Here is a 27,777-nt window from a genome sequence, read left to right as displayed (position 1 = left end):
CAGCTTTACTTGGCGCACGAAAGTCTGTTTTCTTGCACTCTTATTTCACCTCGTGATTTATTTTCAGTGTACGGCAATGTAGAATTGCATTGGCTTCACTTTGAGAGGCGGGAAGAGTTGACGCGCGGACGACTGAACATCGGCACGTTCATCGGAATCGGAATGTTTGATTATACCTGAGGAATCCGATGAGCTGTAAAGCTCTTTCACAGTGGGCTTGGGCAATGTCCGACGGTTAGAAACGATGACCGATTGGTTGCAGCCCAAGGATGGAACGCGCTCGAGAGCACCTTCACCGAGGAGGAGACGGAGCAATGAAATCGCCTCCCGGGGAGGATTGTTGTAGCTCGCCATCGCGAGAGAAACCAGCGATGGCTTTTGGGAGGGGGGGGGCCTTCATCCAGCAGTGGATTGAACACAGCTGATTGATGACGACGACGATGAGTAGTGCGTTTGGCAGTCCCTTGCTAAGGGCGGGACATTTGTTTGAAGCCACGCTGGGTGATGGCATGCAACCAGTGGAGCTCTTTCAGTAGCGATAAGAGACCTTCCTCTGTGCCGATGGCTCTTGGCGTTCATTTGCGAATGATTGCGAGCGACGGATTACGCGATGCCTCCCGGAAGGGTCGCCTTGTGACAAACGTTCGCTGTGCAGTTGTTGTTGTTGTGGTGGGGGGGGTGGGAGGGAGGAAGGGAGGAGCCCCCCCCCCACCCCCGAGGAATAACGTGCACATTGGAAGTGTCGTCACGCAAATTCATCCACACTCGTTCACTGAAGCGGCGAGAGTCCTGCGGCCATCGGGGCAATGCCAGTGCGGAGGAGGAGGAGGAGATGATGATGTTGGGCGGCCACGTGTGTAATTTAAAACTGTGCCCGCAGCTCCAAGCAAGAATCCCAATCATTTCTAGGGGTGAGTGCCCTCTCCTCCTCCTCCTCCTACCTGTGGTGGAGTGCGGTCTAAACTCGCCAGAGATTGAATAAGTCAGGAGTGGGGACCGTCCGGCCCGCGGGCCGTGTAAGGCCCGCAAAAAATATTTGGCAGTTCCAGCCATCACATTAGGGTTGAGTTAATTAAAATGTTTGACCGAGTATAACAGGCTAATCTTTAAGTTGATAAATTTGTATGGCCCGCGAATGATGTTATAAATGTCCAAATGGCCCTTGGCAGAAAAAGGTTCTCCCCACCCCTGGTGTAAGTCGATGCTGGCGGCGTGCGGGATCACCCTTTAGAGAACGCCCCTCGGAGCAGAATCGCTGTGGACTGCTGGCGGCACCCAGGCACCGTGCCGAGAGTGGAGAGAGGTGGACAACAACACGGGAAACGCCTTCGGATTCGAGCGTGGATGTCGGGCCTGCAGGACCCCCCCCCCCTCTCCCGGCCCCTTCCCCAAAGGATAGAACAAACTTTGTTCTGGAAATAGTAAAATGAAACGCAATTATCGGCATGGACAAAAAAAGTGTTCCGATCCAGCTACTCCACGAGGTCTCGTAACAAATCACAACAGGATGAGAGAGAGAGAAAAAAACGAAGAGCAGTGCGTGAAAGAGACAGTGTGTGTGTGTGTGCGCGAGGTGGTGTAGCGGTTATCGCACTGCACTTCGAACCCGGCCGCCTGAGTTTGATTTCCACTCACGGTCAACACACCGTCTGCGAGGACCCGGCCCAGCGTGTGCTCTCGGTTTGCTTGTGCGATTACGCTTGTGTGTGTTTTTTTTATTCTTTCAGTTTGCTTCCCACCCCCCCTCCCAGTATGTGCGGTTCCAATTCCGAATTGTAGCATTTGCTTTACAGAACGGTTAAGTTCCAGCAGCTCTCCGATGCATTGTCAGGTCGTATGTAGGTTGAACTTCTTTCGCTCAGTACGCGGCCAACTGTGGTAGTCGGAGGTGTGGGGTAAGGACAACAAACTAAACACTAAAAATTGTGCTAAAGAAATTAGTTTTCAATTTGGTTTTTAAAGTACATAGTTCCAATAGCTTCCTAATATCGAAAGGAAGAGCGTTCCAGACGGCCGGAGAAGTGCATGTGAAAGCACACGATACGGTGAGCGTCTTTGTTCGATGGCTCGCTAAAAGTCGCTGCTGCGTGGTTGACCGGAGTCCGCGTGATGATTTTTATGCTCCTTGACAAGATCGCTCCACGTCCTGGCAGCTTTTCCAATCGGTACCCGGACAAAAAAACAGCCTCTCCAGCCCGTGGTGAGACGGAATGTGGGACATTGCGCCGAACAGGGTGCGAGACGACCCAGAAACACACTGGACAGCTGTCTACGGCGCAACTGTAAAAATATGCGTATATGTATTAATGCCATAATTTTCCGACTGCCCATTCAAATTAAGTGTCAAAATGTTTTCCTGGCATTTCAAAGTCCCCCCCCCCCGCTCCAGCGGTAACAGGTAAAATGATCATTGAACGTATCTTTTGTGTGTCTGTCGGGGAGCGTTGCTGTAATTTCTTTGTTGTCGTATTTTTGCCTCATTTAAATAACAATACGTAATAAGTGCACAGTTACGCACGATGGGGTATTTTTTTTTTTTAAGATCTTAAGGATATTTGGTGTGTGCCTCCCAAAAGGATGACTTAATAATTTTGCAGAAGCTCCCGAAGCCCGATTGTCTGGCCAATTAGTGAGTGGGCATCTGCACAATATTAATTCACCACAAACCTCTCTGCCCGTATCCTCTGGGGTATTTGCGACTGCAATTTATAATGGAGAGCATCGCTCAACCGCTCGGGTGGAAAGAAAAAACCCCAATATGATTATACATTTTTTGACGCCAATTTAAGTATGATGATGATTATGACGACGATGCAAAACCATTACAAAATCCGCGCGACACGGAAACGAGGCGACCGGTATAAGAATCCATCTGCCCGGCTGCGATCGCCAGCGTTGCCAAGCAATCGCATTTAATATCCGTGTTTATTAAACGGGGTTCGCATGCATAAGTAACACGCATCGTCCTCATTGACTACCCCCCCCCCCCCACAGTGTGTCCGCGCTCCACACACCCACCCCTGCTCCTCCGTCCGTCTGTCGCTCGCGGTCGAACCTCGCGAGAGCTGTGGGCCAGATGAAGAGATTGAGGGGATGACAACGTCCTCACTAGTTGTGCGAACTCGAGAGGAGAGACTCCAAATGTGAATTCGCAGTTACCGTCGTTAGTGCTGAACGAAACATTTTTATTTTACCCGGTAAGGACCCCTGAGCTACGTAGGCCTTTTTCAGAAGTGACCTGGACACGGATGGTAGCTCAGCCAAGTGGCTTATGATCATGCGGAAATTTCTAGCAGGAACCAAATAATCTAAACGCACGTTGATTCTAAATGTGGAGGGGAAAACCCGGAGGACCCGGAGAAAAATCTACTCGACCCACGAAGAGAATGTGCAAACTTCAAATATTCAGGCGTCGGGGTCTGGATCGAACCCACGACCTCCTGCACAACAGGCGAGGTTTTTTTACGAGGAGTCATGTTTGCATAGACCACAATACCTGCAGTCATAATGCAAACAAAAAACACAACTCTGATAATGTATGCATTGTCCTTGAAGTTGATTGGTCCACACCCGAGACAGCTTTCCTTAGAGCCTAGTCTCACATGGGTTGGACCAGATGACACCAAAAGGCGCACAACTCAAAGACAATGCACCATCAGAGTATGAGAGCTCGGGGTAAGCATTTACACCATTGGTACCTCATTTGCCAGTAAAAAATATGATAATTGTTTTTTTTTACACTTTTATCTGGTGTCAGTTTTGTTGCCAGATAAAAGGGTAAAAAACCAATTATCATATTTTTTACTGGCAAATGAGGTACCAATGGAGCAGGCGAGGTAGTTAACATCTCGCTACCACGGCGCCCCATTACTTCATCATCATCATCACATGAGCTGATGTTGTCACTCCCAATATCGATGAGGTCTCCCCAAGCCACCGCCATCTCTCGCAGGCACGCGATGCAACAATGCATGAAGTGTCTGCACACGAGCTGATTTTGATCGCTCCATCTCGGCGATGGACGTATCCTCTGGGAGGCGTTCCCTCGCTTTGCTGCCACTCCGTCGTTAGTCTCGACCGTGGGTCAATCGTCCCTTCTAGCCGTTCGCTGCCCAAGCCCACTTAGGCTTCTGAACGGTCAGAATGATAATAGCCCTTCTCGGTGAAGAGGCAAGGAGTTCATCTTCTTGGTTCTTTCGGTAAAGTCACGTAGAAGGGAAGTAATAAAATAATAAAAATAAAACATATTTTATTATGTTTTAAAACATATTTTATTATGTTTTATTTTTATTATTTTATTACTTCCCTTCTACGTGACTTTACCAAAAGAAACAAGAAGATGAATCCCTGCAGTCACGAAAGCTTTAAATCGAAAAAGGCAAGGAGTTGGTAAAACATTCCAGGAGAGCATCTTTTTGCAAAATATGTTCGTTGATTTTATGAGGCTCCCCTGAATAAACGATGTTATTCATCATCGTTATCAGCCATGGCCGATCCACTGCTGGACGAAGGCCCCCCCCCCCCCCCAAGCCTTTGCAAACTCTCCCTGGTCCCACGATGCACCATCTGATCTCATCGCTCCATCTCTCCGGCAGACGTACTCCAGGGCGCGCGCTCCCCTCCCTCAGCTGGCACTCTGTTGTGACTCTATTAAAAGTGCAATGTTTATAACCGTTGTTATTCTTGGTTCTTTCGGTAAAGTCACGTAGAAGGGAAATAATGAAATAATATAAATATGAAACAATAAAAATTCTCACGACGTTTCGACTGCAACACAAGCAATCCTCATCAGGTGTGAAATCCACTTTTTTCAAATTATCTTGCTGTGGATTTCACACCTGATGATGATTGCTTGTGTTGCAGTCGAAACGTCGTGAGAATTGTTATTGTTTTATATTAATATTATTTTATTATTTCCCTTCTACGTGACTTTACCGAAAGAACCAAGAATATGAATCCCTGCAGTCACGAAAGCTTTAAATCAAAATTTATAACTGTTGTTATTACAGTACTATCGATAATAACGTTAAAAAAAATTCCCTCGCCATCTTGCCCTACAAATACTGTACAAAGCTCGAGTTGGAAGGAAAGCGACCCAAAAAAGAAAAGCAAGCAGTGAAGATGTTGCCAGCACTGTTCACGGCCGATTGCACAGTCCGATGTTTGCGAGAGCTGGCGTGCCAGATGGCAAAAGGACTCCTAATTATGTCCGCCCGTTTAAAGGAACAATGTTTCATCGTGAGCATGTGACCCGGCGGGTAGCGCTATGGGGATTATCCTTGGCGTTAACGCTGGGCTTAGGTCCAAACCCCATAACTGCTTTAATTAATAAATAATATATATTTATGCAGGTGCTCCTCGATTTACGAAAGGGATGCGTTCATGAATGCATCCCTTTCATATGGCTTTTCCCATTGATTACATTTTCGGACAGTCATTCAAACTCTGCTCCTAACCTAAAAACATACACCTATATCACTTTTTACAATACGAAAAGAATGATCACGAACGTAAATATGAAATCTTCTTGGTTCTTTCGGTAAAGTCACGTAGAAGGGAAGTAATAAAATAATACAAATAAAACATAATAAAATTATTCTCACGACGTTTCGGCCACAACGCAAGCAGCCGTCCTCGGGTGAAGAATGAAACACCACCAAGCTTGGAGCGTATATTTAAGCTGGGTTATTAATTCCCTTCTACGTGACTTTACCGAAAGAATCAAGAAGATGAATCCCTGCAATCACGAAAGTTTTAAATCGTAAATATGAAAACTTTCGAATAATAATGAATCGAAAGCAAAAATAGTTAACTTTTTCCGGTGGAGTCGCCAAAAATATCTGCCGGCATGTTGGGATGGCTGGACAGGTGGTGTCGACACGTTGCGCTTCAGGGACGCTGTCGAGGATGGATGGCGCAGACTCCTGGGTGGCTTCTCGTTTGACGGTCTCGCGGCGCGTTGCCGCAGCGCCAACTCGCAGACGTGGAGATTTGATTTCGTAAATCGAAAAGGGTGCCACAATCGCGTTAACGCAAAGATGTCGTAAACCGAGGGGGCGTTCCTGTAAATATCGTATCGGATAAAAATCCAAAAGCCTTTTTGTCAGTCGATGAAGGCCCGTGTCACAGTCATGTGGCTTGTTTCACCCCGCCTCACCGTGCTAGCCAACATCTGGCGGTTCAGCCATGGTGTGGAAGTAAGCCAGAATATGCTGATGAAACGCCGTGTGTAGAAACCGGTGCAGATTTGAACCAACGCAGTCAAACGTATTCACTCCCAGAAGGCCTTGTTGTTTACGGGAAGTGTTTAAAAAAAAAGGCTTTTATTTTCTGCACGGACGGGACAGATGCATCTGTCGACTTTATTTATTTTGTTGCTGATATTCTCCACATCGACGCCAATTAATATTTTCTCTTGCTGTGTGTGTGAGGATCCCTAGGCTGCCATGGACGTGTCATACGTGGCATGTGCATTAACCTCACGCCCAAGCGAGTGTCGCAGAAAAGACAAATATCGCTAATTAAATATTTCACCTGGATATAATCTCTCCGGGATGTAACTTCTCATTTGGAAGGGTGTCCGAGGTGCTAATTAACACGCAGGAGACACTTTGTGACAACGTGTACAAACATTTTTTAATATATAACCAATACGTTTATACAGTAAATATCACACCCGGTCGAACACATCTATAAATACATCTAATCACAACGCACGAGCGCAAATCGCCGGTTTTCGTGCAGACTAATGTTCTCTCGCTGTCGCATTCTCAAAATGTGTTGCGGCGCGAGCGTGCGGGTAACCAAAGGGTTAAGCGAGTCGAGGATGGCGGCACCTTTCAGTTTGCCTCGGAGATGCATGTGTCCCGTCGAGGACCGTGGGCCCTCATTTGAAACTTGCCATCTCATTAGCTTTGCTTTCTCTCATTTATTTCGCGTCGGTCTCTCGCTGCCGTGCGTGACGTGGTCCCTGCCGCCAAACTTTCAACGCTCCGACCGAGCGCTGTCTCGGATGGACTTTCTGTTGAACCGCCTCCGCCGCTCCTCAATGGGATGTTTGTCTCGGTGGCGCCTGCCGTAATGGATTGGAATTCGCCTCCCCCTTCCCTTCCCATCATCAACCCCTCACTCCCATTCCACCCCTAACTCCCGCTCACAATCCACAAGCACGGCGGCCCCGGCTTTAGGGGAAGGGGGGGGGTGGTACTTGAATAACGCTCCGCAGAGGTTTGCGGCTGGAGAGAGAGCGGGTGAGCGAGAGAGGGTGGCACAATCGCGGCCCTGTGTCCCACAAACAGCCATCGCTATTCTGGAGCCTGGAAACGCGTCTAAAAATACGGCGATTGCCGAGGTGCAATGTGCAGTTTCGAATAGGGCCCTGTCCTGTTTTTTTCTCTCCAGGATCTCGCCCTCTCGTCGAGCCAGCTGCGGTCCTGGGAAATGTGTAACTCTTCCCGGAGCGTTAATAGTCCCAGTTTTTGTGAGTTGCGTAAAAATAATGATGATAAATAATCGCTCGGGACAGTCCATTTACATGAAGTGCTCTCCTTTTCTGGTATTGTGAGATATTCTTCTTCTCCTTCCCATGTGTGCTGATACTTTGTTCCTCAGAGGTGGTGACCCGAGTTTGCGAGCACTGAATCGCGCAGCCTTCGGCCTACTGGTTTTATTGACAGAAAGACGAGTGTCTGTTTAGTTTCCGATTTAGAAGGAGTTTGATAAGCATTAGATGCCGGACTTTCCTTGAAAAAGCACATTCGTCAACTCAATATCGGTTCTTAAGTTTGCGAAGCATCGATCGAAGAGTGAGTTTAACAATCTTTGCCTTTTTTTACATTCCGTATGTAATGGGTTCATGTAACCCCAAACTCATTTCAAATTGAAAATTCATTTCTTTAGAACTGCTTTTTTGTGTTTAGTTTGTTGTCCTTCCCCGCACCTTTGATTAGCACGCTTGGCTACGTACAGTGCCAAATAAGTTCTACGTACGCACATCCAACACCTCCAGCCACTGGAGGCCCCGCTATGTTCACAACAGTGTAACGACAACAACAAAATTGTTATTTCTTCAACCGAAACCAAAAATCACCAGGCTGCATTGAAGCGGGGCGAGTCCCCTACGCTTCCTGCAGTTTCATCTTGCCATGAGCTCAAAGCAAAGCATTGAGTAGAGATAGCAACATGTGCTTTTGGTCAAACCCTTATAACTTAAACTGGGTCACAAAAAATAAAACCACAGCCCGCAGGGGGAGCGTTCCGTTTGTGTATTTTTTGTTCTGATGTGGCCACTCCAGATGCCGTTTCCTCCAGGAGACTTTATTTATTCCCGACGGTTTGAAGAACGCTCTCGTCAAGTGATTCACAGGCCATGCCGTCTCGTTGCCACGGAAACGCGGGACCGGCTTTTGCCAAGATTATTCCGGCTCCCAGCGGGGTGCCAGGCGGCCCGCGATGCTAACCAGAGGTTCGGGATGCTTAAGCCAGCACTGGTCGAGGGACGTTTTGCGTTTCAGCAACACTCTTGTCTTGGTCGTGTGCGATCGCTCAACTAGAGGGAGCTCTAGAGGTCCCCTCTAGAGAGAGGGTGTTTGGCCTAATCTTTCACGCTGGCCACTCGTCTTGTTTGTACCGTTGGGTGGATTAAGAAAGTTGTGCCATGTTGTCAGCTGGACTGCAAGTGCAGGGTGGTTGCTACACAGTGGCAGCATGCTTCGTCACATTTGTTTTGTCGGGTTGTGTGCACGTACGTTTGAACTTCTTTCGCGCCGTGCGTCGCCAACCGTGCTAATCGGAGGGGCGGGTGAAGGACAACACCATTGTCAACATCTGAGAAGACTTAGCAGATTCTCGTGAAATATATTTCTTGTTTCCCTGCCCCCCCCATTCCGGTATTGTTTACTGTGGCAGTTACCGTTTTTTTTTTCAACAAAACAAGCTTTGTTAAGTGTCGTTTTAGCGAGCCGTGTATTTATTTTTTCAGGGCGTGTTGCCAAATAGGTTACATTAAGAGCCCGATTCACTTGTGAGATCGTGTTCATTTCGGTTTAAATTTGGCAAAAACATGCAAATTGCTCCATAACGGAACAGTGTTCCCTGGCCATAAAATATTAGTTTATTAAGCACAGTTCCTACACAAGAGCAAGTGGACGTGAATTCCCGCTCAAAGGAGTATTGATGCGGTGGGTCTTCTAGAATTTATAACCCTGAGCCAGCGGTGGAAATTGCACATTTCTATGGCAGGGGCGAGTATCTCCGTTGAACAACCCTTGCCGTTGACTTCACCAAAATTGATACTCGTTGGAAGGCCGTTGAAGAAATAAGCAACAACAAAAAATTCACAATCCTTAGCATCAGGTTCAATCTGCCACGTGGCCTTGCGTGAGCCTCAATAGACCACTAAAACGAGCAACCCCCGGCAGAGCCGATCATCGTTATTACCATACCGTTATTACCATACCGTTATTACCATATCTCTATTATCATATGGTAATTTGTGCATGTGCACAGGGGTAGTCACGGTGAAGGAGGGCCTGCTGAGTCGCACGGCAATGCAATGTGTTAGCCGTTGTTGGCACGTCCTCGTGGGAGCGTGCCGCAAAGGACCTTCGGCGCGGCTGCGATTAAATGCGAACATCTCCAATTGGAGCAAAAAGCAATTTTCGGCCGTCTTTCTCGCGGTATCGGCGGCACGACACGGGGGCATCGCAGTATTCCGGGTCCCGTTATTTAGTTTTTATCTGTTCCCAACGCTTGGTCTAGAGCAAGACTTGTAAGCCAGGCCATGTGCCGTGATGGGGGCGGGGGGTGTGGAGGTGTATTTTGGTATGTTTGCACAGACGGGGAAGGGGGGCTATCAGATGCGGCAGTGGGCTATCTTTGCTCTGTCGTAGAGGCCACGTCTGGTTAATTTCAAGGGCACGTGCCAAATGCTGGCGCGTGTCCCATCATTTCGTCGGGCGGATGGTGCCATTGTTTGACTGAACGAGTCTCTTGGGGGCTTTATAACTAAATTCTCAAAAGAACGTAAAAAAATGGCACGGGTGGCACGCAGACTCGGAGCTGGTTGAACGCTCCCTCGTTGAGGATGCTTCTTTGAACCGGGAACAATATCGTTTCTCGGTTGCTTGTAACCACTTCCCCCCCCCCCACCTCCCAATCCCCCCAATCGGTTTTCTGCAATCGACTGGATTCGTTGTCCGAACGTGAACGAGTTTGACCGCTGCGACGCGATTTGGGTGAATGCCGTCGTCTGAAATAACTGCAGAGGCGGTGGGGGGGGGCGTGCTTCCTTTGGAGAGAGGGGACGCTGTCGGTCATAGTCAGAGGAGAAGAGGATGGCTTCGAGTGTGGTGGGGTAAATTGTGGGTATTCCCACCTCTTCCAAACGCGTCTGGTCAGTATGGAGGAGCTCCCTCGACTGGAGGTGCTTCCACCAGCAGTGGTGTTAGCAAGCAATTGCAGGGCTGTGCCTTCATAGTTTTTTTTTCGATTTAAAGCTTTCGTGACTGCAGGGATTCATCTTCTTGGTTCTTTCGGTAAAGTCACGTATAAGGGAAGTAATAAAATAATAAAAATAACACATAATAAAATAATTCTCACGACGTTTCGGCCACAACGCAAGCAGCCGTCCTCAGGTGAAGAAACACGGCCCGCGCAGCGGCGGTGTGACGTCACCGCCCGCTCAGCCAATGAGCGCATACCCCCCCCCCCCCGCGAACCGACAGCTGGCAGTGTGAGGTACGGCGCCTCCGATTGGCCGATTGTTGACACGTGCCCACCTAGCGTGGCAGCTGCACGGGCCGTTAGCTCCCATTGCGATGTGCTCTGGGCTCACAGGCCGTTCAATAGAAAAGCGCACTGCCCATCAAACGCAACCCCCGGTTTGACGCGGAACCGGTCGGTGGAACTCCCCCACACAGGCAGGGTTCGATCGTGCTAAGTAAACGCGCCGTAGGCCACGTTTATGCGCGCACGACTACTCCGTCCCCGGGAGGGGGGCGTGTTTGATGTAACGATTATTGATTGGATATTGGTTATTGGTCGTAACGTTGCCTCTGACCAAACCACCCGTAATACGCGTGTCAGATCTCGGAAGCTAAGCAGGGTCGGGTCGCATGCACGGCCGCTACTCGCAAGACGCGTCGCAGGCTGCCGCGTGGCTACGTTGTGGGCAGCTCGGCGCAGGCTAAATGAGTTGACTGTACTTCTATGGCCCCGCTTCCCTTGCCCCCACGTTTACGCTCCCCGCCTTCACCAACCTGCACTGATTTGCTGTGACTGCTTTACGCAGTGATTTATCCAGCAGTGGTTTTGCAAAGAGCTGTACACGTGCATGAATTCCATAGGACACTAATTCACATTCACTCTCTCCAGTACTTTGTTCATCCTGCAGCCGATCCATCCTCTCTGGGGGGGCGGGGGTCCATAAAATGAGCACCACTTTGTGGACAAGTCAACGGCTGTGGAATGTAGAATCGCGCCCGCCTTGAGAACGTGGAATTTCCCGCCATTGTGCCTCGGGGGACCGTGAACAGGAGATGAGCGATCATTTGAGCGGTGCGGGGGGGGGGGACAATCGCTCCGTTCGTTTTGCTTTGTCATTGAAATTTCGACTTGCGAGGTTTTTTCGACCTCATTTGTGGAACTCGCCCGCTCGTTGACCGGCTTGAACATTCTCTTTTTTTACCTCCTCCCCTCCACAAACAGCCCAAGGCAGAGGGCATCGCCCTTCTCACCACCGTCTACAAGCACCTCAACCTCGTCGAGAGCGATTACTTCGGACTGGAGTTGGAGCCCTACCCCAAGTGCGGATTCACGGTTCGTACCGAGCCGGGACGTTTTCGCATTTCGCGTATCGCGTCCATCGAGCAGGTCGAGGACTCGGTGACACCCGCGGGGTTGAGTCTCATTTGCAAGAGTGACCCCCGGGGGGGGGGGGAGGGGGTGGTGGCATTCGTGTGCCAGCAGTGGGCGACGACTCCATCTTATTTTTCGATTTAAAGCTTTCGTGACTGCAGGGATTCATCTTCTTGGTTCTTTCGGTAAAGTCACGTAGAAGGGAAATAATAAAATAATAAAAATAAAACATAATAAAATGATTATTTTATAAAACATAATAAAGTAATTATTTTATAATGTTTTCTTTTTATTATTTTATTATATCCCTTCTACGTGACTTTCCAAATCGAGTGATTTTCAGGTAATTTTTCGAACGCGGCAAATTTGCTCCCTCGGCGCCACGTCTGGACCGTGCAGAAGAGGAGAACCGATGACGTCGGGGGATCTTTTAACGTCTACCGTGAAGCAGAGGGCGCGTGTTTATTGTGGTTCTTACACACTGCAGTGTTAATCAGGGCGGTCGCAGGATTCGAACGGCGAACCCCCGCATCGCTCTCCTGTTCGGTCGCTGGGCCGTGCCACTGATGATGATGACGACGACGACGAATACAGGAGGAGGAAGTTGCGATAGTTTGACCGGACCTCTGAATCACCAGAGGGATTTCCCAGCCCCATTCTGTGGCTGAACTTCTTTCGCACCGTACGTAGCCAACCGCGCACCAATCGGAGGCGCAGTGTGGAGGGGATGAGCAGGAGAGAGGTCTGTCGACCGAGGAGCAGCTGGGCGACAAATAAAGCGGCCGGGATGGGGAGATGAGCGTAAAACGTTGTGCAGATGACGAAAGATGACCAAAAACCGCGAGACATTGAGAGAGTTGATTGCCAAAGCATCGCAAAGTCTCTCACAACCCCCATGGTTAAGAGACCGATGGTGCGGTTGAACATCGTCATCGTCATCATCAACATCATCACTGTTTCATCCACTGCTTGATGGAGGCCTCCCCAATCCTGCGATGTATCAATCCAACTGGCACCTGTGGAACCAGCTGATCTCATCATCGCCCTTTCTCCTCCGCGGAAGTCCTCTCCACATGGGTTCCACTCCCGACGATGATGACGACGATGCTGCTGCTTATTGTTACCTTTTTAAAGCTCCCTTTCAAGGAACGACAGTAGTTTCAGCTCCAAAGGCTTTTATCCGTCGATTTAAAAAGTGTCATCTTGTCAACGTCACCATGCCTTGATGCACAGGTGGACATTCCACACGACAAAAGTGGTGCCTTCCTCAGGTGAAGAACAGGTCTTAGAGTCGCGACTCTAAGACCTGCTCTTCACCTCAGGACGGCTGCTTGCATTGTGGCCGAAACGTCGTGAGAATTGTATTTTATGATGCTTTATTTTTATTATTTTATTATCTCCCTTCTACGTGACTTTACCGAAAGAAACAAGAAGATGAATCCCTGCAGTCACGAAAGCTTTAAATCGAAATTTAAGAGTGGTGCCTGTAAGACGACCAATGTTGGCTCCCACAAAATGATTAACATTTTATTTCCCCATCCCCCCCCCTGAGGCTGAAGAAGAAATCGTAAAAGAAACAAAACAATTACGGAGACACTCTACGTCCAAATTCATTTAGCCGCAGCGGGATGCCCAATTTCAAGTCGCCTGTTTATGCAGACCACCCTTTGGCAAACGGGTTTGGCGGTAGAAACCCACGAGCTTGATGGGATCACCCTGAATGCACCCGACGATGTGTGACGTCGTGCTCGCGGTCCCCTGTTGTGCACCCCCCCTTCCCCCTCCCTTGTCTCTCCAGGTTTGGCTCGATTCCCAGAAGCCCATTGCCAAGCAAGTAAAGAGTAAGTAGACGGCCCGCGGCATCACCCCCCCTCCCCCCCCCAAGCACCGCAGTCGGGAAAACGCAACGCTCCGTGGGTGTAGCTATTGGTCAGGTGGGGGGCCTATGGACCAAGTGGTGGCTCCACTGGTCAGGTGGGGGGCCCACAGGCCAAGTGGGGGGCCCACTGGTCAGGTGGGGGGCCCATGGACCAAGTGGTGGCTCCACTGGTCAGGTGGGGGGCCCACAGGCCAAGTGGGGGGCCCACTGGTCAGGTGGGGGGCCCACGGGTCAGAGGGGTCACGAATCGCCAGATATGTCAAGAAAGGGCCAATTGGCTAGAGGGGGGTGGGGGGCCCATTTAATTTCTTGCGGCAGGGCCCACACCGACCGCGTTAGGCCGCCGACATCCGCTCTGAGTGAGTGGCACTGAGCAGCCCTTGTGATGAAAGCACTGCAACACCACACATTGTATTAATGTAATAATCGTCAGGCATGTAAACGATGCGTTGATCCATTGATCGAAATTGTTTCTTTACGCTCACGGTGCACGCGTGAGGTCGCCGTGTCGGTGAGAATCGTGGTGCATTGATTGACGTACGACAGGTGGTGGATTTCACGTGTGCTTTGTTCACGATCGTGAAATACCTTGTTAAAGGCCCTGTACTCGTGCTCGGCAATGTTATTATTTTATATCTCTCATTTTTGTTGCTGATGCTGTGCTCGCGCAGCCCACCCCCCACGGATCTCCCGTGCCGTGTAAAATATCCCGTGCGAATGGTTAAACGGGACCAATCGTGTAACAAATTCAATCGACTCGAATTAATAATTTGAGCCGGAACAGTCCAGAATGCGTTTCTAGGAATTAGTTTTTGACGTGGCACATCCATCTCGCTCGATTTTTGCCCTCGCGATACTGCAGCGAATTGTTTTTTTTTTCCATAAACCCGCTTGCAATATTTTCGGAATGCAGGGTACACTATTATATAATTGTCAAGGATGGGCGTTACCTTGTGATCAATTGGTCGTGCCTTTCGCCGGTAATCCCTACTCCAAGGCAGCCTGGCAGCATTCCGGAAACTATCGACAGAGAATCTTAGTTATAATAGAGTTTGTTTGGGTTAATATAAACGTGTCGTTAAACCCGCCACCACCCGACACAGCCAATTAGTACACATTTGTAAATGTTGTGGATTTACTCTCCAACACACTGGTGTGCTGTACTAATAACGAATTGGCCACGTTCTGTTTACGTGACAAACCTCACGAATTGGCTGTCGGGTCGTGGCGGGTTTAAGGACACGTTTATATATTTACGCGATCTAACCCAAAACACCTCTATTATGGATAATATTGGTCCCGTAAGTCAACGTGTTAAACAATCTTCGCCATGAGTCAAATAATAATTTTGTAAGTGTATGATGCAATGGATGTGTTGAGCCAGAGAATCGATTTAAGTTGCGTGAAGTTTGTTAAACACGTGGCGCATTTCCGACACAAATCTGCCACCAGATCGCATGAATACTCGTCTACGTAAACATTCTATACAATTTTTATCTTTTGTGTCTTTTGGTAAAGCCACGTAGATAGAAAAATCATAAAATTATCACGACGTTTCGATCGCAACACAAAAATATAGCGAGAGCTGCCTGGCTACATTTTTTCACCTGATGACGATTGCTTGTGTTGCGATCGAAACGTCGCGATAATTTCATTATTTTTCTATCTACGTGGCTTTGCCGAAAGACCCAAAGGATATGAATTCCTGCAGTCACGAAAGCTTTAAGTTAAGATTCTATAAAATGTCACGCTCATAGTACATTGCAATGCTATGTTAATTAGCGCCGTGCATGCTGACGTGCCTGTACGTACGTGCGTGCGTCCGTGTATTCTCTTCCAGAGCCAAAAAACGTCGTTTTCAAACTCGGGGTGAAGTTCTTTTCTGAAGACTCGAGCCAGCTGCAAGAGGAAATCACAAGGCAAGGACCAGAACACTCAGAGACAAAGATCCCATGTAGACTTTTTTTTGTTTGTTGCGGTTGCACCCGATTCAAGAGCCGAATGGCTCACAGGGCTATACCTAATAAATGAACTTGAACTTGACTTGGGGGGCAAGGACTATCTAGCGAGTAGCACCTAATAAAGGCCGCCACTGCACACGAGGGTTGCGGGTGGCCATCACCACACCCGGCTTGCATTTGTCTCTCCAGCGGCGATGTTTAACGTCACCGGCGAAGTCACCCTCTGCCCTCTTTGCTACGAAGCCCCCTGTCCGACTCGTGACCACGAGCGGGCTTCATCTTGCCGTATTTCTCCGGATAGATGGGATGTACTTTTGTTTTTGTAGTAGTTTGTTAACAAAATACAAACGTTGGAGGTTTGGGGGGTGCGTATTACAATCAGCTTAAAACCTGGCCACCTGGACACGCAAGTTGAGGTTACGCACATGACGTGGGCTCCTGTGTGCAGTCATTGCTGGGACAGGCTGAGATCGATTGGCACGGTTGGCTATGTATGGTGCGAAAGAAGTTCAACTTATGTGCACACGTACAGGCTCGACTTCACTCGAGGAGCCGGTTTAATCGCGGGCGGCCGAAACCCAAACTTTAAACCCAGCTGTGACCTCTGAGCCAACTGGTGGCCGCCTAAGCTTTTGTGTTTTTTGGTTTGCGCTCCAACATGCCTCTCACTCCGCTGCTCTAATTCTCTTCCGTGTCCGTGCTACACGCCAATCGAGCATTATTCGTGTGATTTCTCCCATCTCTTGTGCCGAACTCCACCTCCCCCCTCCCCCCGCCGTCTCATTCATTCATTCGTCCGTTGTCCAACTGGCGTGGGGGCCCCCCTGCTCTGTGTGTGCAGGTGCTGGCCTGTGGAGATCTTCACACACAAACTGTTGCCTTGGTCCTCGGCAGTTTTTAATTTGCCGCCCGTTATCCCCGTCGAGCGCAGCAGCGTGACCTTTGAAACGCTCCTTTTTTGCAATTTATTGACTGAGCTAATGCATTCTCCTGCAGATGAACCAAAGGGCATTTACGCGCCTGTGTGTGTGTGTACTCGGTACGTGCGAGTGTGTGTGTATGTGTATGTGGAGTTCGATTCCCGCTCACGGCCAACCAGTGACGATAATCTGAATCGGTCCTGGACCTCCCCTAGGTCGACTCAGCCTTAAATGAGTACCTGGTGCGGTGTGTAAAAACATCGCCACCTGGGAGACAAAGGCGGTCAGGCGTGGTGCTGGCCATCCACCCCATCATGTACTGTGCTGGCATTCATAGGTGCTCGCTAACAGCACTTGCCCTAACAGTCTGTTTAGGCTATGTGGGGGATCTTTGTCTTTGTGTGTGGAGTTCGATTCCTGCTCACGGCTAACACCAGTGACGATTATCTAAACCGGTCCTGGGTCCTTAGGTCGACTCAGTCTCAGATGAGTACCAGGTGCGATTTGTAAACATCGCCACTACGGAGACAAAGGCGGCCGGGCGTGGTGTTGCCCACCCACTCCTTCGTGTGCTGTGGCGGCCTTCATAACAGCACTTGCCCCAACAGTCTCTTAAGGGCTATACGGGGATCTTTGTCTTTGCATGTACTGTGTGTGTGTGTGGAGCTATATGTGTAGGTATACAGAATACGTGCATGTATGTATATGCCTATGCATATTCCAGTGTCTGTATGTAGGTTGCACGCATGTATGTTTGTGCTTCGACACTCCTCGTGGCCTCGAGGCGCACCTAGCCTGGTACGAGCACCAGTATTCCGTTAATCGGGGATGTTGTTACCGTACGGCGCGACTACATTTGAAGTGCCGTAATCATCGGTCGGTCGCTTGACCCTGGCCGGAGCGTCGCATTCCCCGACGAGACGATGCCGGGAGACCCAGCAGCTGTCCCCGAAGCGCCGAGCCGAGCCCGGTGCACGACCGCGAGTTGTTTGACATCGGCCTCGTCAGCGCACGTCAAACGCGGTCTTCTCCGTCACGGCAGAAGTGTAAAAAAAAATATATAAAAAAAAATAATAAAATGCCGCAGGAGCTCTGACGGCACAAATCTGCTCACGCTGGGAGAAATAAATTAAATCCTGCCCGGCACAGACTTAATGCAGCGGGCAGTCGGGCCTAATTTGTTGAGTTGCCGAGCGACTGACAAAGGACAAATTTGTCACCGTGGCCTTTTCAAAACTCGGGGAGAGGACCCCGGGGTAAGGTCGCGCATTTCCGAAGCAGAAATGGAACCGATGCAATTTTCACAACCGGGGCCCGAGTGAAAGTGCACACCCTTCTACGCAAGCAGTCGGGATCCGCTGGAGATTTTCGTCCCTCGGGGTTTCTATCGCGAGACGTCCACGCCGCCAGCGCCGCCGAGGATTTATCTTGGCCCAAGTTTATTGCCGCGATGCTGTGGTCTTAAGCTTGCAAAATTGGATTCCGATGCCACTCCTGGCCTCGCCCCCCCCTCCCCTTTTTAATTTCACTGCAAAACGCAATGTCTCAATGAAGAATCACCATGCTTGCGTTCTGATGGAATCCGGCGCTGACAACTCCACTCGCTTCCGCCGAGTGGTAATCTGCGGAAACACCCCGGGGGGGAGGGGGGTGGGGGATGCGAACGCTCGGCAACAGAGCTGTCTGAGCGATGAGAATTCAGCCGGGACGATGTTTCTCGGGAACGCGTGCGTCGGCCCAAGAGAAACGCAACGCTCCATTTAAAAGGGCTGTCGCCCGAAACGTTAAACCCCGTGGCGATCTTAGACGTTCGTTGCGGTGATTTGTGCATCGCAAACGTACGTCGTCGTAGTTTTGTTCGCATATTTGTTGAGCGGTTCGGCCCGCTTTTTTGTTCATGACGATGGCGGTTTTCATTTGAGCACGCCGCAGCGGCAACGTTTTTTTGTTGTTTTCGAAACGGGACGTTCAGCCGCGGGTGACGTCTCCACGCGGTCAGGGGCCGTACGATTTCTATTATCTTACGAGCTCCAAAGCATGAGCACATTTCCTTTGCAGCGGCGGCTCTCAGAGTGCGGTTCCCCCGGACCATCGGCAGTCTTGCGACGCTCCGCCACGTGGTCTGCAGGGCTGTGATGCGAACGCAGCTTGATCCGGAAATAATGACGACCTATATAGACCTTTTTTTTCAGACAATAATTCATATTTAACTCGTGATATTTTATTTAAAAATTAACTTGGGTAAACCGCCCTGATGTAACTACCCTAACCCTAAGATCTAAATGCTCCTCCCTACCCCCTGCCTAACAACAAGCCTTACAGCTGCGTTTACATTTATATTTTGTTACGCTTCGGTAACATGAATAATTTTATATTCGTGGTATTTTGAGAGAGAGGTAAATGTGTTTTGTCAGCAACGGTGGAGATCTGGGCGGTCCGTGGAAATGTTTGAGTTGGCCGCGTGGTGTGCGGGCCCAAACAGCGTTTGAGAAGCACCGCTCTGCAGCGTCTCAATATGCGTACACGTTTTGATGCTTACGTATAAACAATTTGTCTTGCTTCGTCTTATGATACCGGAGGAACAGCACCGTGGTGAGAGAGCCCTTGCGGTTGAGGCTAACACGGCGGTCTGTGCGGTGCGTCCCCCCTACCTCCACCGCGTGTGTGTGCGCGCGTGTGTGCGCGTGCGCGTGTGTGCGCGTGTGTGTGTGTACGTGTGTGCGCGTGTGTGTGTGTACGTGCGTGTGTGTGTGCGTGTGTGTGTGCGTGTGTGTGTGCGTGTTGCACAGGTACCAGTTCGCGCTGCAGGTCAGACAGGACCTCCTCGCGGGTCGCCTGGTGGCCAGCGAGATGTCCTCCTCACTCATGGCCGCGTGCCTCCTCCAGGGTGAGTGGAGTGGAGTCGCTCACGGTCGGTCGGTGAGTGTGTGAGCGATTCAGGGTGAGTGAGTGATTCGGAGTGAGTGAGTGGCTCAGAGTGGGTGAGTGTAGAGTGATTCGGAGAGAGTGAGTTATTCGTGACCTTAAAGTCATCCGCATTTGACAGTAACACACCGTACCCACTCTCGTGTTCACACTCAAATGCAGGCTCCCGATCGTTTACTTCCACCAGGCAGCCAGCCTAAAGCTCGCACGTAAACAAAAGTAACTCTCGCGCTCCCCGCATCGCTCGCACACAAACACGCGAGGCCTGCGTGCAGTCCCGTTGGAGTGAAACGCCTTTTGCCTTTTATCCGTGCTGGTGCGGGGGAAGCAATCGACAGATCCTATTATTCGCGACTATTTGTGGAATCGCTGCTGTTAACCTCAAAACATCGGAGAGGTCAGCAACGAGAGAAAGGGGGCCCATTCCGTCCATCAAGCTCGTTGTGTCAGGAAACTACGGACAAGCTGTGAGGCAGCCACCCACCGTACCAGCGCCAACAATTGCCCAAGCTCTGCGATCCGCCAGTAGTGGGGTGATGGTTGGGCAGACTTGGTGGCGCAGTGGTTAATTCAGTGATCCAGTCAAGGCTGACATTAGTGGTGAGTGATATCTGAATGATTCCAGTACAACCACACCCTTCACCAAGCCGAAAACGGTGTGGTGGGGGGGAAGCCCTCATCTTGCAGTGGGTTAGGAAACGTAGCAATCATCACCCCCTACTGCAAAAAAAAAAACCTAACAGGACCCTCCTGCCGGGCAAACAGGCGGAAGAATTACAATATTTCACGATGGCCCGAGAAACTTTATTGGGGGTTGACAATGTGCTCCGTGGCTCCGGAAAAAGTGTGGACCAATGAGCTCGAAGGGAGGAATGCAGTCGGGAGGGGGGCAGAGGGAGTTCAGTCGTTTCTTGTTACGTGGGTGGAGGGAGGAGCGGTAGTGCGATCCTGGTTCGATTCCCGCTCACGGCCGACACCAGTGACGATTATTTGAAGCGGTACCGGGCTCTCCCCTAGGTCGACTCGGGCCTCAAATGTGTACCTGGTGCGCAACTGGGGAAACAATGTTGGCCGGGCTTGGTAAGAGCCACCCACCCCCTCGTGTGTTGTGCTGGCCTTCATAGGTGCTCGCTAACAGCACTTGCCCGAACAGCGCGTGTTAAAGGCTATGCAGGGGAATCTTTGGAGGGAGAAAGTCACCTCCGTCTATTCTTTGGGTCTTTCGGTAAAGTCACGTAGATAGGTTCAAAGAAAATGACAAAATAATAAAAAACTACGACGTTTCAATCGCAACACAAAGCGGTTATTTTGTTATTTTCTTTGAACCTATCTACGTGACTTTACCGAAAGACCCAAAGAATATGAATTTCTGCAGTCACGAAAGCTTTTCACCTCTTGTCTATTTGATAATTTTCGTGGTGTGCCCCCGCCCCGACCCCGCTGCCCGTCACAGCCGACGTGAGTGACTACGAGGAGCAGCGGTCGAGTCAGCAGCTGCGGGAGGTGCAGTACCTGCCCAACCAGGAAGTCCTCGCCAACCGCATCCTGGACTACCACCGGCAGTTCGCGTGCGTTCCGCGGTTTTCCTTTCGCTCCTCGCGCCGCGCCGCATTACGTGCTTGCGATCGCAGCTGCGTCACGGCTTGGTCGCCACTTGCCCAAGCACAACGTTCCTGTGTTTTTTTTGTTAATTAGTTTTATTGATCTTCTTGGTATCTTTCGGTAAAGTCACGTAGAATTGAAATAATAATTCTACGTGACTTTACCGAAAGAACCAAGAAGATGAATCCCTGCAGTCACGAAAGCTTTAAATCGAAATTTAGTTTTATTGAGCCAACCACGGGGGGGTGGGGGGGGGGGTGTACAACTTCTGCGACAGGTGAGTGGTGCATAGTGGGATAGGCAGGCTCAGACATACAGCCCTACGCAGACGTAGCATTATGTGGTACTTGCGTCAGAACCCTTCTCTTCGGGGAAGGAAGGGGGTGGAGGGGGGGCAGTCAGTCACATTTCAAGTTCAGTCAAGTAAACTCACGGTCTCTGGAGTGCCATTCACGAGAGGGCCCCAGATCTGGGTCAACTCCCCTTCCCTATTCCTCAATTTCAGACTCAGGTGTTCTAAAGCTGCTCGGGCGAATAGGGAGTTATGCCAGAGGGTGAATGGGCGGGGGGGCCCCCATGATTCTTCCAGGAGCTTAGGATGGTCTTTATAACCGAAATGTTAAGTGCGTGGAGAAAGGCGTGTTGGTGCCTGGTGATACCTTGGGGTTTAAGGCCCAGGAGAGAGGATTCAATGCTTGGTAGTATCTTGGTGCCAGACATCGCGTTGTACAGATCGGTTATTTTATCGGATAATGTCCTGATGGTGGGAGAGTCCCAGAAGGCGTGACATGGGACGTGTATGTAATTTAATCTTGACTCGTGTTCCAGAAGTTTTAGATTTACTCGGTTCAGATTTCTCTTCGCTCGCGTTTCGGGGTTGTGTTTGTTAGTCGCTACATATTTGGTGAATCGGGTCGCCCCGATAGTGCTATTGGTCTTCTTGGTTCTTTCGGTAAAGTCATGTAGAATGGAAATAATAAAATAATAAAAATAAAACATAAAATAATTCTCACGACGTTTCGGCCACAACGCAAGCAGCTGTCCTCAGGTGGAGAGCAGGTCTTAGAGTCTGAATGTCTTTTCGACAGACCTGCTCTCCACCTGAGGACGGCTGCTTGCGTTGTGGCCGAAACGTCGTGAGAATAATTTTATTATGTTTTATTTTTATTATTTTATTATTTCCATTCTACGTGACTTTACCGAAAGAACCAAGAAGATGAATCCCTGCAGTCACGAAAGTGCTATTGGTGTCATGCCATAAAACGGCTTGTCCATTCGGATCTCTTGCAGAGAAGCACAATCCCTTCGGAAGTGGATAGCACGGTGATATACATCTGAGATCCTTTTCAGTGGCCTCCGGTCCCGGGCAAGCATAGGGAATCGATGGCCTCAGCCCGCTTCCCGACGTCTGTGCAAGCGGAAAAAAACAACCAATCCCCCATCGCATGAAATTTTTGTTCTGTGCTTGATTTGGCCAAATCCCAGCTTCGTGAGTTAACTTTACTCTCAGGGGCAGAGCGGGTTGGAAAATGCTGCCCCTTACTTGTGTGGACCAGAGGTCACTTGAAGAAGGACACTCAGAGGTAACTCCTTGGTGTCCACTTCTGCGAGCCGTTCTCGAACAGGAGAAGGGCTTGCGCCGCTCGGTGAGATTTCATAATCGATGCCTCGCCTCCGTGACGAAATGGCACAACGTTGAGATATCAATGGAAAGATACCACCCACCCCGGACGAGCTGTTACCTCTCGTGATGTCTCCTCAACCGTGTCTCTGGTCGTCGGGCATGCGCAGCGGCCTCTCTCCGGCCGAAGCGGATGTGCAGCTGCTGGAGATTGCGCGCCGGCAGGACACGTACGGCCTGCGCCTGCACCAAGCCTACGACAAGGAGGGCGCGAGCATCAACCTGGCGGTCGGCTACTCCGGCGTCTCCGTCTTCCAGGTGCCGCCGCTCGTTCTCCCTCCGTGTGGCTCGAGCGACGGACGTCGAGGCTGCCGTGCAACTTTCTCGTTTTTGTAAATTTTCTTAAAACGTCTTGAAGGATTTTGGCTCTCACCTCGAGTGTGGTTGGTGCTGCAACTTTGTGTCGCCGCGGCGGCGCCGTTGATTGGGTGGGTTGCCTACGAGCGAGCCGCCTAAGTGGGACGGTGATTGTTCACGATTGTTCCTCAAAAGGCCACACAACTCGGCTATGTCCATCCATCATCTCCGCCTCGATGATACGTGAACAGCGGAGTGCCGCGGTGGCGAGATGTTAACGCCCTCGCCTGGTATGCAGGTTGTCGTGGGTTCGATCCCGACACCCTAACGCCTGTTGTATACCATTGGAGCCTCCTTTGCCAGTAGCAAAATATGATAATTGTTTTTTTTACCCTTTTATCTGGCAACAAAACTGACACCTTTTTGGCGTCATCTGGTCCAACACCATGACTCCTTGTAAAAAAGGTGTCAGTTTTGTTGCCAGATAAAAGGGTAAAAAAAAATTATCGTCTGTTGTATATTTGGAGTTTGTGGTGTTTCTCTCTCCGTGGTCGCGTGGATTTTTCTCCGGGTCCTCCGGTTTTTCCGTCCACATTTAGATTGAACACGCGTTTAGAGAAATTGGCTGCTATACATTTCCATGCGATAAACCACTTCATTCAGCTCTTGTTTGTGGCCAGGTCGCTTCTGAAAAAGAGCTAGACAGCTCAGTGGGCCTTACCTGGTAAAATAAAATGTGTTAGTTTAGCGAGTTAATTTGACAGCGATGAGGCTTTGAAGGCAGTACTGTCGTTTTGTATGTGTGTTTAACTACAGTATGTGTGCTAAAGTACAATTTCCATTTCATTTCTACGCTTTACTGTTATACGTGCTCGTGTTTCCTCGGCATTATTGTTACAGTGCTTGTAGTGTTAACACGCTATATACATCTCATTTCTTGATGTAATGCCGTTGTAATTATCATTGCTTTAACCGAGAGGCGTCTTTGCCGCCAACATTAGGAGTCTAGTGGACCACCCAGACTGAATCCTGTCAATGACGTAGATCGATGTCCTATACTTGGCCTGGCTTAGTATCCTCGATTTGATGTCCATGTCTTTTTCTTCCACGTGATTGACTGCATGTATTATATATATATATTTTAAAATATAATATTAACGAATATTCAGTATTCAAATATTTGTTGTCTGGATACTTTACGTTGTATAACTGGTGCTTTTTTTGTAATGTTAAATCTCCCCTAAATTTTATGACGATTGTGCTATCAGCGTCACAGAGCGGTGTGTCACCCTGTGTGGTAGAGAGCACACCACATAAGCGCATATCATAGCTATCTCTGGGATTCCTTCTTATTCAAGGGACACTGATCCACACAGAATGGCCCACGAAAGTTAATATCACTTCTACCTCTGCGATCCCGTAGAGGCTTAACACCTCTTTTAACGTCTGCTGTTGTTTCTTCTCTTTACCGTTTTTTTTAGAACACAACCAAAATTAACACCTTCAACTGGGCGAAGATACGGAAGCTCAGCTTCAAACGGAAGTACTTCCTCGTCAAATTTCACCCGGACATTGAGGTGAGTGCCGATTCGACAAAGATCAAAGGGTTTAATTCGTTTTGTTGGTGGCGCCTATTTGTTGTCTTGCTTTTGTGCTGCTGCAAACTCCTCTTAACTCGCTGGGCAATTCGCTGTTGTTCTTCATCAAGCCATCATCATCATCATCACCAACCATCACTCCCTCTCTGCTGAAAGCCTCCCCGTGCCACTGCCACCTATCACGATCTGGCGATGTGATGGCGACGCAGTGGCGAGATGTTAACGACCTCACCTGGTGTACAGGAGGTTGAGGGTTTGATCCCAAACCGAACGATGCCTGTTGTATGTTTGGAGTTTGCATGTTTTCCCCGTGGTCACGCGGATATTTCTCCAGGTCCTCGGCTTTTTCACTCCTCAATTATAAAAAAAGATGCGTTCAGAGTATTTGGCGGCTGCCATAAATTTCCACGCGATGAGCCACTTCGTCGCGCTATCATTTGTGGCCATGTCACTTGTGAAAAAGAGCTACATAGCTCAGTGGGCCTTACTGGGTAAAATTAAAAACATAGTATGTATGTATAATATGTCTAGTATAGATGCTAAAATCCAGTATAGATGCAACAATGGATAGTTGCATCAATACTATACTATACATGTGTTGTGTGGATTAATCGACACGGAGACGTCTCTTCTGATCATAATCAACGTTTTTGGGTTTAGATCGCGTTATTTATAAATGTGTCGTAACCCTCCACTAATCTAGTATATTATTACAATAACCCCCCCCTCCGCCTCAAATCGTTGCACCTGATGAGTTGATGAGTTAATGATGACGTCACCCTGCTGCTGCTCTATATAAGAACGGGAGCAAGAGCAGAGCCTCACCATTCTGGCGAATTGCCCGATGATGCTGGATGCAATTACCAGCGAAACGTCGTACTCAAAAATTGTAAATCTTGTGGATTCACTCTTCAACACACCGGTGGGCTAAAGCAGTGAACTATTTGTCTTTTGTCAACGTGACACTTTTTTACTGATTGGCCGTGTCGGGTGGTGGAGGGTTACGACACATTTATAAATAACGCAATCTAAACCCAAAAACGTTGATTATGAATAATATTGGTCGCGAAAGCCGACGTGTTAAACTGACGTCTCTTCTGGCAAGGGCTCACGCCAGGTTTATTCGGGGCTCGCGCCCAGGAACTAAGTAGGAACTTACGCCTAACAGTTCTCATGCACTACCGTCATAACTCCCCAGGCAAAGGGTAACTGGGAGGTCCCTAGCACCTACCCAGGCTGTTCGGGCTCTTCCCTCAGCACCGAGCGAGGGATCAGCCAACTCGGTTGGCCGGGTGAAGTAGCCCCCCCTAGCCTGGTGCTAATTTCCCCCTCCCCTGGGTCCCCACGTCTAACCTCTCTGTTCCCGGCCCCTAACGACGACCCCTTTCACGTCACCCGTCTCGGTTTATATATCCCCGGGTTGACAAGCCGTCATCCATTCTACACCCCAAGGTGACATGACGTCATCCACTACTCCACAACACATGTATAGTATAGCACATGTATAGTATACTATACATGTGCAACATTCTACACCCCAGGGTGACATGACGTCATCCACTACTCCACAACACATGTATAGTATACTATACATGGGCAACATACATGTCTACTACATTCTAGATGAAGCAATCTGTATAGTATAGAATAGATGCAACAATCCATCCCAGGGTGATTTACATCAAACGTGCGTACTGTGTGCGTGCGTGCGTGCAGGGTAACTACCAGGACACGCTGGAGTTCAGCATGAAGGGACGAGACGCTTGCAAGGCCTTCTGGAAGGGCTGCGTGGAGAGCCACGCTTTCTTCCGCCTCCAGGACCCGCCGCGGCCCAAACCAAAGTCGGTCCTTTTCAGCCGCGGATCATCCTTCCGCTACAGGCAAGGGCTGGGCCACGCATTTCACTTCCCGTTTGTACGTTGAGCTTCTTTCGCGCACCGTATGTCGCAACCGTGCTAATCGGAGGTGCGGGGGGAGGACAACAACAAAAGTAAAAAAAACATTTATTCTAAAGAAATTAGTTTTCAATCGAAATTATTTAAAAGTGCGTAGCTCCCAGTGGCTTCCTGTGTGACGGCCGCATGGGTCAGAGGTCACGAGCACCACCGACTCGGCAGAGAATGACGCCTTACAGTTGAGCTTCTGTAAAATTGGCAACATAATTTTTTTTGGCATTGTTATTCAACTTACTCATTTTGATTGCGCTATCGGTATCTGGCCGTGCAATGGAACAAAGATCAGATGTGCTTCTGTGGCCGTCTGGAACGCTCTTCCTTCTGATATTTGGAAGCCACCGGAGGTATACACTTTTAAATCCAGATTGAAAACTCATTTTTCTAGAACTGGTTTTTGTGTTTAGTTTGTTGTCCTTCCCCCGCACCTCCGATTATCACGGTTGGCTACGTACGGTGCGAAATAGGTTCTCCATACATACATTGGGGATTTCTCGTAGTGGGCAGTGCACCACTCGGAGACTTCCCCCACAAGTTAATGTCACAGAACTACTTTCTGCAGTGACTTCAATAAGACCCTTTACCCAGATATAATGGCACACGTTTTTGACATGCACGTAATATACATACGCGTATTTTAACACACCTCGCTCAGCACATGCCCAAAGGCTAAAAACATAAATCAAAGAATGCTAGTTTCTTGCATTGAACCAGGTTTTAAGAACGCGGGCAAATAGTCGCCCAAGAGCACAGAGAAAGCCGCCTGGCCAACTACCCGAACGAGAGAAAAACATCGAGCAAGACTGAGCACATTGTGTGAATGACTTTTTAACATATGGGATTATTTTCTATCCAAGATGATCCCAAGTTTGTTTGTGTAATTAATTGACTCGTAATTATCTGCCAAAGCGGGGGGGGGGGGATGCCTTTGGGGCATTGAGCTCTGCCTCAGCCAATTACCAGGGTCTCACTTGTTCTATTCTCGTTATTTAATTACTGACTTCAAGCAGAGCGATGCTGTGAAGGTCCTGCAAGGGCAAAGGTAGATTTTATTTTAAATTAGCATGGGTCTATTTACTTTATTCGTGAACGTTTTGCACGTGGTT

General features: G+C 49.3%; 1 protein-coding gene across 1 annotated transcript in view; it reads left to right on the top strand.

Annotated features, from left to right (window-relative positions):
- The window catches only part of LOC144946912 (FERM, ARHGEF and pleckstrin domain-containing protein 1-like), a 97,114-nt gene that overhangs the window by 26,576 nt on the left and 42,761 nt on the right, over positions 1-27,777 (top strand). The window contains exons 3-10 of the mRNA XM_078875980.1: positions 11,707-11,817; positions 13,655-13,697; positions 15,576-15,654; positions 19,406-19,503; positions 20,995-21,109; positions 22,935-23,082; positions 24,603-24,698; positions 26,436-26,599. Coding sequence (XP_078732106.1) covers positions 11,707-11,817; positions 13,655-13,697; positions 15,576-15,654; positions 19,406-19,503; positions 20,995-21,109; positions 22,935-23,082; positions 24,603-24,698; positions 26,436-26,599 — 854 coding nt within the window. The remainder of the gene's footprint in view (positions 1-11,706; positions 11,818-13,654; positions 13,698-15,575; positions 15,655-19,405; positions 19,504-20,994; positions 21,110-22,934; positions 23,083-24,602; positions 24,699-26,435; positions 26,600-27,777) is intronic.

Source organism: Lampetra fluviatilis, chromosome 43 (assembly GCF_964198595.1).
Source record: "Lampetra fluviatilis chromosome 43, kcLamFluv1.1, whole genome shotgun sequence".
In the NCBI taxonomy this organism is placed as follows: domain Eukaryota; kingdom Metazoa; phylum Chordata; class Hyperoartia; order Petromyzontiformes; family Petromyzontidae; genus Lampetra; species Lampetra fluviatilis.
The sequence above is the reverse complement of the archived record's forward strand: the minus strand, read 5'-3'. Positions and strand labels throughout refer to the sequence as shown.